This window comes from Vidua macroura, chromosome 1 (assembly GCF_024509145.1).
Source record: "Vidua macroura isolate BioBank_ID:100142 chromosome 1, ASM2450914v1, whole genome shotgun sequence".
Taxonomy (NCBI): Eukaryota; Metazoa; Chordata; class Aves; order Passeriformes; family Viduidae; genus Vidua; species Vidua macroura.
This window is the reverse complement of record NC_071571.1, coordinates 28,535,357-28,548,183: the sequence shown is the minus strand read 5'-3', so window position 1 is coordinate 28,548,183 and position 12,827 is coordinate 28,535,357. Positions and strand designations below refer to the sequence as shown.

General features: G+C 33.3%; 1 protein-coding gene across 2 annotated transcripts in view; it reads left to right on the top strand.

The window, feature by feature from the left end:
* Nucleotides 1–12,827, top strand: part of DGKB (diacylglycerol kinase beta) — a 337,132-nt gene that overhangs the window by 107,894 nt on the left and 216,411 nt on the right. Inside the window, exons 15-16 of one of the 2 annotated variants that reach the window (XM_053989191.1) lie at nucleotides 6,579–6,611; nucleotides 10,267–10,383. In XM_053989191.1, the coding sequence (XP_053845166.1) occupies nucleotides 6,579–6,611; nucleotides 10,267–10,383 (150 nt within the window). The remainder of the gene's footprint in view (nucleotides 1–6,578; nucleotides 6,612–10,266; nucleotides 10,384–12,827) is intronic. The other variant, XM_053989200.1, reaches the window with a different exon arrangement.

Here is a 12,827-nt window from a genome sequence, read left to right as displayed (position 1 = left end):
TAAAATGGGATTATTCCATTGCTCTCAATGAAACAATCCAATAAAAACCTGCCTTTAATATTTATGAAATATTTTAAATATTTTTTAAGTCACAAAAGTGGCTTTTTAATGTGTCTTTATGGTATTTTAGTATTATCTGGACAAGTTCTGATTAATAGTTTTAAAATACTATTTTGAGTTTGTTGAATGATTATATTCTGTATTACCTTATTTAATTTTCAGGATTTGAGATCATACTTTAAAAGTTTGCATCTGGAAATTATGATTCTGTTATTGGGCTATTGTTTTCAAATTAATGTTATTTATCACTTGCCCTTGGTATTAACAGAATGAACCTTCAGCATGAAATTTTATCTTTGGTTATATTGGCATAACTACATTTTCTTTTCAGGAGAGGAAGAGGGATAAAGGAATTAAGATTTTTATTCCACAATTGGTGTTTAGTTAAGTTGTTTAGAGGATATGTAGAACCACTTTAGAATCAAATCACCCTTGAATAGGTTTGTTTTATCTCCGAATTTGCAAGGCATAAGCAGAAATAAATATGTTTTCCTGTTTTGGAATCATGTTACTATCAATGCAGCACAAGACATGTATTTCAGCACAATTTATATTGTTCAGAATGGAAAATATATTTTACTGTGATTTAATGGGAACTTTATAATTTTGTGGTATATTTTTTCATCTAGTAGTTTCTTCCAAAATGCATTAAAGTCCTGGGTTTAGTTATGTTACAAATACTGCCTCACTGACCTAGCTAAGAGTAATTTCTTCTGAAAGTGATTGGTTATAGAGTACATATGATTTGTATTAGTAATTTTTTAATTAGTGTCTCCCATTTCCTGTTATGGGGATTCCTTTTGAGAAACATAATACTTCAGTGCACGTGAGACCAGCATTCTCAATAAGGACAGCAAAACCAGTGAATATATTCTTGGGAAAGCCATCTAACCATGCAATAGGAAGTGTGTCTGTTAATAAAAATTATGTGCTCAGACATACAAATATGACAGTGGAATGGTCCTTCGCTCGGGTCACACATTTAACTTCAATGATCAGCTGAGCATTAATATTCTTGCAATGCTGTGGAAGGTAAATACAAGAAGATGTCCATAATGCTTGGTGTACCAGGCATATCCTTGAGCATTTTGAGGTGTCAGAGAAGAATGTATTTTCTTCTCCCATAGAATATAAGGAAAATAGCAAGATGAAAAATCTTGTATCTTTGATCTCCTAAAAATGTTGGCCCTCCTTTCCACCTGTAACTTTGGAAAATTTCTTTCAGAAAGCTGCAGAATTAATTTCAGAACAAGATGCCTTCTCCTAAGTTTTCCTACAAGGGCACAGGCTAAATCCCTTCTCATCTTTTCTCTTTTGCAGAACTACGGACATTCATATTTTTTCCTTTTTCATCCAGTATTTCTCATGTCTCATTTCTTCGGTTCTTGTGAAGTCCAGCCTCAACAATTTCTACAGAGTTAAAGGACTTTTTCACACATTGCATTTCACAGCACCATGTGTTATACCGGTGCTATGAAAATGATCTCAGCTGAGTGACTCTTAGTGGCTAGAGAGAGAACCAAAATGCCTTGTCATGTAAAAGTTAGATGGCAGGTATAAGTTAAATAGGGGTCCTCCCATCTTAAAAACTGCACAAAAATAGAGCTTTTCAAATGTTATTCTTAAATATGATAAGCTACATTGTCAGCTGAAAAAAAAAGATGGGGAAACTCATGTAGTTGATACTGTGTACATCATGAAAACATCACATCTGTCTAGATTCAGTGTCTTGTAAAGATTTTTCATATCTCACAGCATCAATTTTAAATGTTTTAGTAAAATGTAGTCTGTCAACTTTAGTCCTTTTTACTTTACTATGTGTAAGGCTTGTTGTATGGTGAAGTTTTTTATTCAAGTTAAATGAGTTTTGTTATAAACGGTGTGCAGATCTCAAGTGATAGTCTTTTAATAGATGTCAAATACACTTTAATGTTACTCTCTTTTATTTCAGTAACATTTTAATTAATTCATACTGATTGAATAAATGTACATTGAGACTTGTTTCCTAATGAGGGCACATTTAGAGGAAAGGTTTTGCATCATTCTGATATCCTGTGGGTAATTATATTCTAATTATATGGTGGGGGGGGAAAAGTCTATAACTCAGTACTGATATTGTTCATTGGACCCAATTAATTACACGCACATAATGAAAGTTCATGATAAGGTTGACTGGCAGTGAGTTTAAAAATCTTTAACTCAATTGAATCCTAGCCTACCAGGAGTACAGAATTAGATCATAACCAGGTTTAAAACTGGGTATTGGAATGAGATGAGTGAGTAGTGAAGAAAGCAAGATTGGTCTCTGCTTATGAGACAGTTTCCCTCACCCTGTCCCTTTATAAGGCAGAAAGAGAAAAATGCTAGCATACATTTTGTCTTCATTTCATGCCTTCCTTTATGTCGCCCCATTTAATGATGAACATATAGGATGTTCTAATTTTTATTTATGTCTGTAGAAAAGTAATTAGATTTTCAATTTCCTACCAAAGTAGATACAGCCCTGGATAGTGACAAACCAACCAATAAAATATTAGTAAATAATAATGTGTATTTATTTCATAATACATGATGATTTTGATTTTCCTGTTGTATATGTGAGTTTTTCAATTAATTTTTTCACTTAATTTCTAGCATTAATTTTTGAAATTATAATTAAAACTTTTAATTGTGGAATAAAAATAAACTTAAGGAATAAATTGTAAAACATAAGGTACCCTGCTTACGAAGTGAGCATTATATGACAAGTATCACTGTCCACATAGTAACCAGTTTATTTCAATGGTGGAGGCTCTGGTATAATATTGAACGTAAAGAATGAAAAAAAAAATTAAAACTGGGTACATTTCTTTGTGTTTTGATACCCAACTTCATTGTTTTGCATTTTGTGAAAAATGGGTCATCATGATAAAAAGTTTGAAACAGTTTCCATTTTGTTTCTTTTCTCTTGTGATTGAATTTGATTTTTGTTCTGGGTAGTGAAGATGCTATAATGTTTTAGGACAAAGTCATTTAAGCAAAAATACAATCTATGTAAATATGGACTATATATACAGACCTAAATTGTTATATATAAAATACGTAGAATTTTTATGCATCATAGTGTGCATTTCTTTATATACACTAATATAAAATACCTTCATAAGTCAAATTCACTTGACCTCTTATTTTAAAATATAGATGGCTATACAGTTGGGAGGAGGAAACAGATATATCTGATTTCTTTGATATTTTGTTGTTCAAAACCATGAATGTTCCAAAATCTTTTGTTTATAACTAGTTCTATTTAGGCATGTAGAACAATATACACAGCAGATTACATGTGTTTGAGATAGGTAATGTGCCTTATTCAACTTATTCAATATGCATTATGACCTATAGCTTCAAACTTTTTTGTAAATATGGCAGGTGTATTGACATTCTAACAAAAAGTAATGCAGAATTAAAGTTGAAAATACTGTTTAAGAATTTTCTTTCACTATTAGTATTTAGACCAGGTAGAATAGCTATTGGCTATATTATAATTACAACATAGTTCACTAGATATTTTTCCATGCCTGGTAATATGTTTCACTAATACTATTTTCCTGTGAGGTATGTAGACGTTATTCATATAGAAAAGCAGGGTTGTAGAGAGAGAGAAAGGGAATTAGCAGTGCCTGGTTGAAGAATGAGTTTTCTTAATCCCCTTTCCAGTTATTAATCCTAAAATGATTCTTCTGTTTTAATAATAGTAGAGAGATCAGTTTTAGCTCAGTTGAATCCAAGCTCAACATGAAACACAGAAAATCAGTGCAGTGTGTAAGCATTTATGAGCAACTCAATCCTTTGAAGTTGAGTACTAGCCTTATCATGAGTTTCTGAACAAAGATACTATAAAAAAGTTATTTTAATATATATGCTTGGAGGGGGGGAGTTGAATTTAGATCTGGTTGTTGATTAAGTAATGACATAGCAACTGAAAGAGATTTAAAAAACAAAACAAAACACTTTTTTGCTTCTCTATTGTATTTCATATTGCAGCTTCAGTTCTCTGAGAATCTAAATCAGACTAAATATAATGGTGTCCTTATCTACGCTAAGAGCTTTTTCATTTCTTTGAAGTCAGAAGGAAATTAATAATTGCCCTGGAGGAAAATGTATCTTCCTAACTAATTAGCTGTTCGACAAACACAGTTCAATGTTAAAATAATAAGATGCTGATAAACTGAAATGGCAGCCATTCAATCATTTTAAGTTATATCTAGTTGCCTGCCCACAGCTCATCACTACTGTCTGTTTCTAAGTTTATTCCTTATATCCTCTCCCACTGGAGTTTAATATGATTTTATTTTCAAAATTCTTTTCCAACACTTTAGTCTTTCTTGGACAGTATATATAATCAGCTGCTCTAGCCCAAGCTGGAGTTGCAAATCCAGTTGAAGGTCTTGGACTATATATTGATGTATGTATTGAATGGGTACAAGATGTAAGGCAAGTTATGTACAGAAAACTGAATGAACTAAGGCCAACATGCTAAATGAGAGCCTTGATTGTGTTTTGGTGTTTAATTCTTTACCTTTTTATTTAGACAAACTAAAAAAGGAGCACAAAGTATATTTATAAAGTTACCACATAGTGATTCCTTGTTCAGAAGAAGGAACAATCAGCAATTTTAGAAGTTATTCTTAAACACATATTCTCCATTCCAGCCTTGTCTTGTTGTATGTATTTTGGCTACCAGTATTATGGGTAACAAACACTTCCTTCTCAATGGTGTGATGTGATTTTTTCCTTTTTTTTTTTTTCCTGAGCTACAAATGCTTTTCTTAAGACAGCTCTCAAATTAATTAGAAGCCTTAACTTTCCTTTATAGTATGGGCATGTGCAGCTCACTGGATGGTATTTTTGCTGAGAATTGGTTAATAATCTTGTCGACAGGATGACTTCTAGTTTCTGCCTAGGGATTTAGAGCTGAGTATTGTGCTACAGCTCTATGAGCTTTCAAGACAGCATGATGTGGTGTTCTAATATAGGCTCTTTTGATTAGCATGCACTCAGAGCTGGAAATGTGGAGAATTTAGAAAATAAATTTTCAAAATATTTTAGATCATCTGAATCACTGTTAATTGGATGTGATATCTAATAGATATTACAGATAGATTGCACGCCATGGTTTTGGCATAGTGGTGTTGCGGTTTTTCTTTTAGTTTTCAGGATTTTTGAATTTTAATTTTCTTTGGTTATTGTATAATTATGGATAGAAATTGCCTGGAATGGGAGTTTTGTAAGCAGGGTCTTGAATGCCATATAGGTTTACAAAATTACAGTCTAGGAGTACCTAATATTATTAATAATCTATTAGTATAATTATTATGTCCTTAAAGATTCCCATGTCATTAAACAAAATAGTTCTAAGGAATCATGGAACCAGCTTCCTTCAAGTTCCTTAAGAGGTACCCCAAAGCACCAGTTTGGTATTCAAGTCGCATATTTAAATTTCATCATGCAAGCATTTGAGGATATCTTTATCTGGTATGGTATGCATTCCGTCTGATCCTCTATGAAGTTTTGGCGGTCTAGAATAAGATTTTTTTAAACTTTTTTAAGCTGTTTTAGTTTATGCACAATAACCTAAAACTATACTTCTCACATTATGCAACTCCATGCCCGAATAAGTTATATGTTTAATTTCAAAATATATATAATAAAAGAAGAAATTATCATACAGAAGTAATCTCAAGTTTTAAGCTGTCACCTGTCAAACTGTGTAATGGTATTAAGCATTTATTAATGACTTTGCAATCCTATATAATGTATAAGTAAATTGTTGTTTCATGTTATGAAATACATTGAATTAAATAATCTTGTGTAGGAAATAATTCAGAAAAAAAATATTTGCAGTTATTGACTAAAAGGCAAGGTGAGAAAAAGCAGTTGTTGCTGTATTTGTCCTGGATTCTGTCAGCAGTTAAATTATAAAGAGGCAGTTCTTTAGTGAGCCTTTAGTAACTATTCATCTGTTTTCACCCTAACAGCTATGATAGAGTATGGTATTTCTAAATGTGAGTGTTTTGTGTAAAGGAAAAGATTCTACCTCTATATAAAGAAAGAATATAAGCAGCTTTTGAGGAATAATGATGCATAGCTTGTTAATTGTAGCTATACAATCAGAAGAAGGCTTTTTAAACAAGATTCTTTGATTTGGATGAGAATTCAAAGACCTGGAAGATAAAATCAAAATATCTCTCCAGGTATCAAGTATCTCTTTTTGTTATTCAAAAGGATGAAGTCCTCAGGTCTTCTAAGATTGTTAGCTGGTGTTAAAATGATCCCACACATACTTTCCAGAGTGTAAATTATGTAATACGACTGCCAAGACATCAGTAAAGTCCACTTGTGCAATAGTGTAGTAAAGTACTCTGTATGTTGTTGTTAAGTGTGACTGCTGCAAGGTAACATTCCTTGTGAACACCCTGTCCATGTTCTTCCATCCCAGCTGTTTGGTGCTGCAGCCTAATATTCTCTTTTTCCAACAGACGCTTCCCACTTTAGGAGGTATGCTCCCTGAGGTGCGTAGCGAGAGGCATCCACGAATGCTCGAGTACTAACAGTTCATGATACTGTACATTCTTTCTGCTACAAAGTGCATTTTGGGGCTGAAGCAAAAATCTAGAGATGATATTCTGGGTTATTATTTGGAAAGTCCTGTCTTATTTGTCAATTGTTTTCTGATATGGAATATGGAATAGATGCAATTGAGTAGTTCTCACCTGGCAGTGGTCTCTCTGGAGCAGTCCTGAATGATAGATGCTCCAGCTAATGAATATTGACTTCAAGGGGGAAAATAAGACATGAGAAGTGCAAAAAGGGGTGGAAAAAAATTTTGTTGTGGTAAATACTATTTTGGAAGGTATGTGCGCTGGCACATACCAAAAGAACAAAAAGCTTCTTTCTTTGAGCCATCAAAATGTACAATAGTGTTTAAATTGCTGTACTCAGTATCTCAGTCAACTCCATGCATGTTCACTAAACAAAATGGTTCACAGGTACATTGGATCATTTTGTATGCTTTATTTAGCAAGATATTAAAAATAGCACAACTATTATAGAACTAGTTCTTAAATTGAAAGATAATTTTTTGCATTTTATAAAACCATTTTTTTCAATCCGTGTTAAATTTTTCTTAACATTATTTGAATTTTTAGACTGTTATCCATTCTTACCCTCTTCTGTTTTTATCTACTTTAGAAATTAAATTGTTTATTTCTTGACACTCTCTGATATCTTCATAATGTTTTAGTTCCCAAAACAAAGATACTCTATGTCAGGCACAACTGGTATTTCATATATGAAAGAAAGGGTCTGCACAAGAATATTAAAAAAAACAAAAATCAATGAAGTGGTAAATCTTTTTGTGTCCCATTAACAGATTTATTAATTAGAATTATTATACAATTCATCACATTATATCATACAAACTCAGTCAAATCCTCACTAGTGTGACAAATATCTAAAAATTATAGGATATATAACTCTAGGAAATCTAGAATCTCTTGTCAGCTTCTTCAGATAGGTTTTAGAGAGCACTGTTGATAGACATGGTGACATGTATTGTGGTATCATATAAGATGGATGATATTAAATACTTGTACTTTCTTCAAAAATCATCAATGAAGAAAGCAGAGTTTCAGAGTTAATGAGGTCAGGTATCCATCTTTGATCATATTATTAACACTCTAGACACTTCTGTATCATGAATATTCTTTTTTCCTTTATGTTACCTGAGATACATGACCTAATCTTGTATTGTCTTTGTGAATCAAGCAATGGTTTTGATTATGGGATGGGAAATATAAACTGGAGAAGGAATGGTAATGCAGTAGTCATAGGACTAAGGCCAGCTGAGGTTATTTACTGCTATTTGTATCACCCCAATATCCAAAACTTTGCTCTGGGTCATTGTTACTGCATTTTACGTGAGTCATTAATGACAGTGGGTTTGGGCACAGGTCTCAGCAGTGTATAAATACTTTTCCGCCAAATAGTAGCATGATAAATGCAAAAAGATTTTTAGTGCCACACTTTATAAGTAGGCCTCTTGAACATTTTTTTAACCTCTCTAAATGCAAAAACTCAGTGTTCTGGGTCTGTTACTTTTGACTAAATTTTTATTTGAATTGTCACAAATGTGTCCTTTAGCTCAAGATTTTCCTAGGCTTTGTCAAATTTGCTCTCCATCTCTGATTTTTGCTAGAAATCACAATTTTTACTAGCTTTTTCTCTGCTTTACTGACATCTGATTTGATTTTTGAAGATGTTGCAGTATTCATGAGCCAGATTTGGCTAGAATGTAAAATCCAATTTAACAGGGTATACATTCTTTTTATAAAAGGTAATGACTTTTAAGGATAATTATTCACAAAGTTGTTTAAAACCTCAAAGCAACTTCTGAAATTTGTAATGAAGTGTGAAGCTTCCTTCATATGGAAGTATCTTATTTGCTGTCCTTGGGACTAACCAATCCGCTGTGCAAAATGTTTTCTGTTAATTCAAAAATTTTATTCTCTTTGAGTGTCTCCTCCTGGTTCTACTTTCTGAAAAAATCATCAAATAAGTAAGTGCAGAGCTGGTGATTTCTTATGCAGTGATACATACAGTGGTTTGTTTTTTTTTTTTGCTAAGATTAAGGATGAGGTCAATAGCTCTAATTGCTTCTGCTTTTTTATCTTTAAAGCAGTGATACTGCAGTCTAGAGTCTTGGATCTTGCCTTGCACCAACCAAGTTACACAAAGCATCCAAGAGCTCTGTTAACTAACCTCTTAGGAATTTCACTGCATACAGACAATTGTGTAGATTCCCCTGTTTTGTTTTGTCTGTTTGTTTTTTTTTCTCAGTGGCATACATTCTTCCATTCTTTTATACAAAATGTGGTCAGACTGTCGCAGTTCCCCCAAGCACTTGGCTACCCCAAAATAACTTAGGATGACCTGGACCACTCTTTGCGTCAGATCTAGACTGAGACTCTGTCAGTCTCACTTAAAGAAACTGAAGATGATATAAAAGCAGTCAGGGTCCACATTTGTGTTAATAGGCACTGTATTAAGCTGGGAGTTACGCCCTTCCTGACAGAATTTGTGTCAGTGCCTCTTAGAAGTAAAAACTGCTCCTGAAAGATTTTCATGGATTAATTGCTACTATGCTCCTTAAGGCTTTATGGGAGGTAGCACAGAGATGGGTTTGGCCTGGTGTGGAATGTAAATGGTAACATTTAATGAACTTGTTACTGGAGGGAGTTGCAGGGTGTGCAGCAATGTCCTTCATGATCCTTTTCTAGTGCAGCAGCTTTGTGCCAGCCCATTCTCTTGGCTAGTTTAAAGCCTCCTTGTACTTGTGAAGTGAGGAAAGCGGCTGGGGTGCAGTTGGGATTGGAGACACTGATTCTGTTTGATAAATATCTGCTGTCTTAATTTATGGTGCATTTTTTGGACAACCTAAAAGGACATGCTGGGTACAGTTTATAAATAGAATAAATGAGATTAAAAAAATGAGAATACTTTTTTCTATGCAGAGTTATCTGAAATAACCTGATAACAGTTGAAAATATGATTGCAACAATATAATACTGAGTTTTTCTCTTTCAAATAACCATCTCACTGTGCTGTGTATCAGCATCAAAAGTTGCCAGCAGCTTAGAATCTGATGTTGATTCTGGTTTCCTTCAGATATGACATACATGTTTTATAAAAAGCTACTCAGCTAATTGATTATGGTTCATTTAGACTGGATATATTTTGCCCAAATGGTAAAGCACTCTGAAGCATCCAACATCTACTAGCAGTCAGAATGAAATTTTGAAAAATTACTCATCAATATGCTTATTAAACAATCAAGTATATTGTATTATTGGCTTTCAAGTTTCAGAATGGCACCCTGGTAATGTCATATTATCTTTTCACATCATTGCATTAATTTGTGTTGTGACTGCACACTTTTCATCCATCTATTGCCTAGTCATTACAGAATGTGAGGCACATAGATAGATGTTATGTGAAGTGGCCAGACATTGTGTATTAACTTGACTGAGATCTCATTTTCATTAAAGAAGAGTCTGACCTTACTTGCTAGTCAAAAGAACAACTTTGTGGAGGTACAGTTTCAGTTACAGTTGTATAGCATTATAGCATTACATAATGTGTTAAAATGTTTCCTTTTCTCTTTTCAAGGAAAGACAAGCAACAGTGAAAAAAGAAAAGAGCTGCCCCCAGCAAATGAACAAACTGGGAGAACGGAACAAAATGCAAAGAGCAAATTCTGTGACTGTAGATGGACAAGGCCTTCAGGTGTGATTATTGTTATTTTAATATTAAGGAGATAATTTTAGGTATGAAGAGTGAAATATGTTTAAAGTGAAATATACATTCACTCTTCTAATACTTCATTTTTACATGATTAAAAAGTCAATAGGTAAATTGTTCCATTGGTTCAGGAATCCTGTGATACACATCTGCTTCTCATGTGATTGCTAGGATTTCAAGACAATAAGGGGGAGGGAAGACTAGCTCTAAAACACTTCTGTCATGGGGTGAATAGTTTATTTTGGTATCTGTCATGCAGTGTTGTGTAAATTTACATTATTAATCTAAGTCTATCCTGATAGCTGTTAACTGTTCTCATTTGGACCTGTTAATTAATGGATGGAGTAAACTTCAAGGGTGTTATTTGTCCGGGTTTTTCTAAGTAGGGTATTTGGCAACATTAAGAGGGGTGAGAAGCAACGTGTTTTCATTACTAGCAATATCTATAATAAAAACGGAGTTGAAAAGAAAAACTCATGTGAGTGAAGAGCTGGTGTTATTTAAGAATGGTGACTTAGAGGCATGCCTGAACTGCTGACTTGTTTCCCTTGAGATGTGAGTAGTTTTGAGTGAAATCAATGTCCATATGCAGGATGCTGCTGCTTTATGTCCTCAGGAGTTAAATTATCATCATGATAACAATGTGATAATCATTTAATATGCATAGTTGTCTGTTCTCTCTATCTTTTGATATGTTGCAGTTGGGCTTCAGTAAAAAGATTCCATTAGCATTTATCAATTATTTTGTGCCTCATAATTATTTTATCTTGTGTCAGGATAGGAAGGTTTATTGTATTTGTTTTGTGTTTTAGGTTAGTCAAACATTCTTGTTATGACAACCCAAAGAAGGGGAAAATCCAAGCAAAACCTGAAAAACAAACCCTAAAACCTATCCAGTTACTTGGATGCTCCATTGATGGTATAGTTGGATATTAAAGCAATCATTACCCATTGCTTTCAAGATTTTTCAAGAATCTCTTCCTGTACTTAGAATTTTCACAGGCTTCATTGCTATCCAGATCATCTGTGACATAACATGAAGAAAAAAATTCTAGAGTTTTAATTGAAAGAAAGCTCAAGTTCTGTCTAATCAGTCACAGTGTGATGAATAAGTTTGTGCTAAAGGAAATACTCGGTATTTTCTAACTTTGGGTGATATCCATGCAATTCCAGTGAGACAAAGTATTCTAGATAGAGGAGCATCTTTGGCATCTCCTTTTGGTTGCAGCACGATGTATCATGAATTTTGTATTTACTCCAAACATTAGATTATTTATGCACATAGTTTATTTTCAGCTATTTTTAGTCTCTATTTCCCACTCATGTGATATAATACTAGGATATAATACTTGGTCTACTCAAAACAGCAGCTTTTAGCACCATTGACTCTTCAATACAAAACTTTAAACTATTATATGGTCTGTTTTCAGGTCATAAGATTTTCCCTAAATTTTTTAGTGTGATCCAGAACTTGTATTCTATCGTGTCTTTCCAAGATGAATCAAAAGCCTATGTTTCATCCTTGCTTTTCTTTATTACTGCTAGAGATGGAGAAAAGGAGACTGGGGACAAAGATGACAGAATTATTATTAAATAGATTTGAGGTGTTTGTTGAAGTGCTTGGTGTTCTGTAATGACAAATTTGTAATGTAGTGCATGACACGGTACTGTGGTCATAACATTAGAAATAATTCTGCAGTTATGGCCCTAATTTTCTGATTGTACTGTGGTCTTTGTTTTTCATTAATGGATTTAGTTGGTTTTGAGTGGCAGGAATCCATCTAAGCATCAAATATTTAATTTTTGATTGGCATTAAAAATGGTAACATCTTGTTAATGTAATTATTGTGAGGGCTGAGTGGACCTTGAAGGCTATCCTACTAAAAGGATGGAATCAATGAGAATGTTAAGACTTTTTTCCCTCACAGATTGTGTAATTTTTCAGGTTTTCTCACAAATATGTAAGATGCTATAAATATAACTGGCAATTAATATTAGTATTTTGCCCAAAGATGGTCTGGAGAAAAGATTCTGTATCTGATCAATGTGTACTACACTAATTCTCCCATATCTGGCATGCTACTCTGTTTCTAATACTCTGATTCTGCTGGCATGGTCTCATTTTAACAAAATCTTCAGTGAGCAAGGGTTTTATTTCAGAAAACTTAATCAGTATTAATTATTAATTGCATTTGTTTATGATTTAAGATACAAGGTAAAAAAGCAAAGATCTTGATACTACTGCTGTTAGACTTCTGTTTTCAATATGGAAGAAACTATATATAAGTGCTCCACCACTTTTTTCTTTTTTGTTTTTTCTTTTTACTTTAAGCCCCTTGTCCTATAACATTGTGAAGATTGCCTTTAAATTGTGCTAGATTAGGGCTTGAAAATGTTCACTAATTTAGTCTAAATCTTTAGTTGTATTT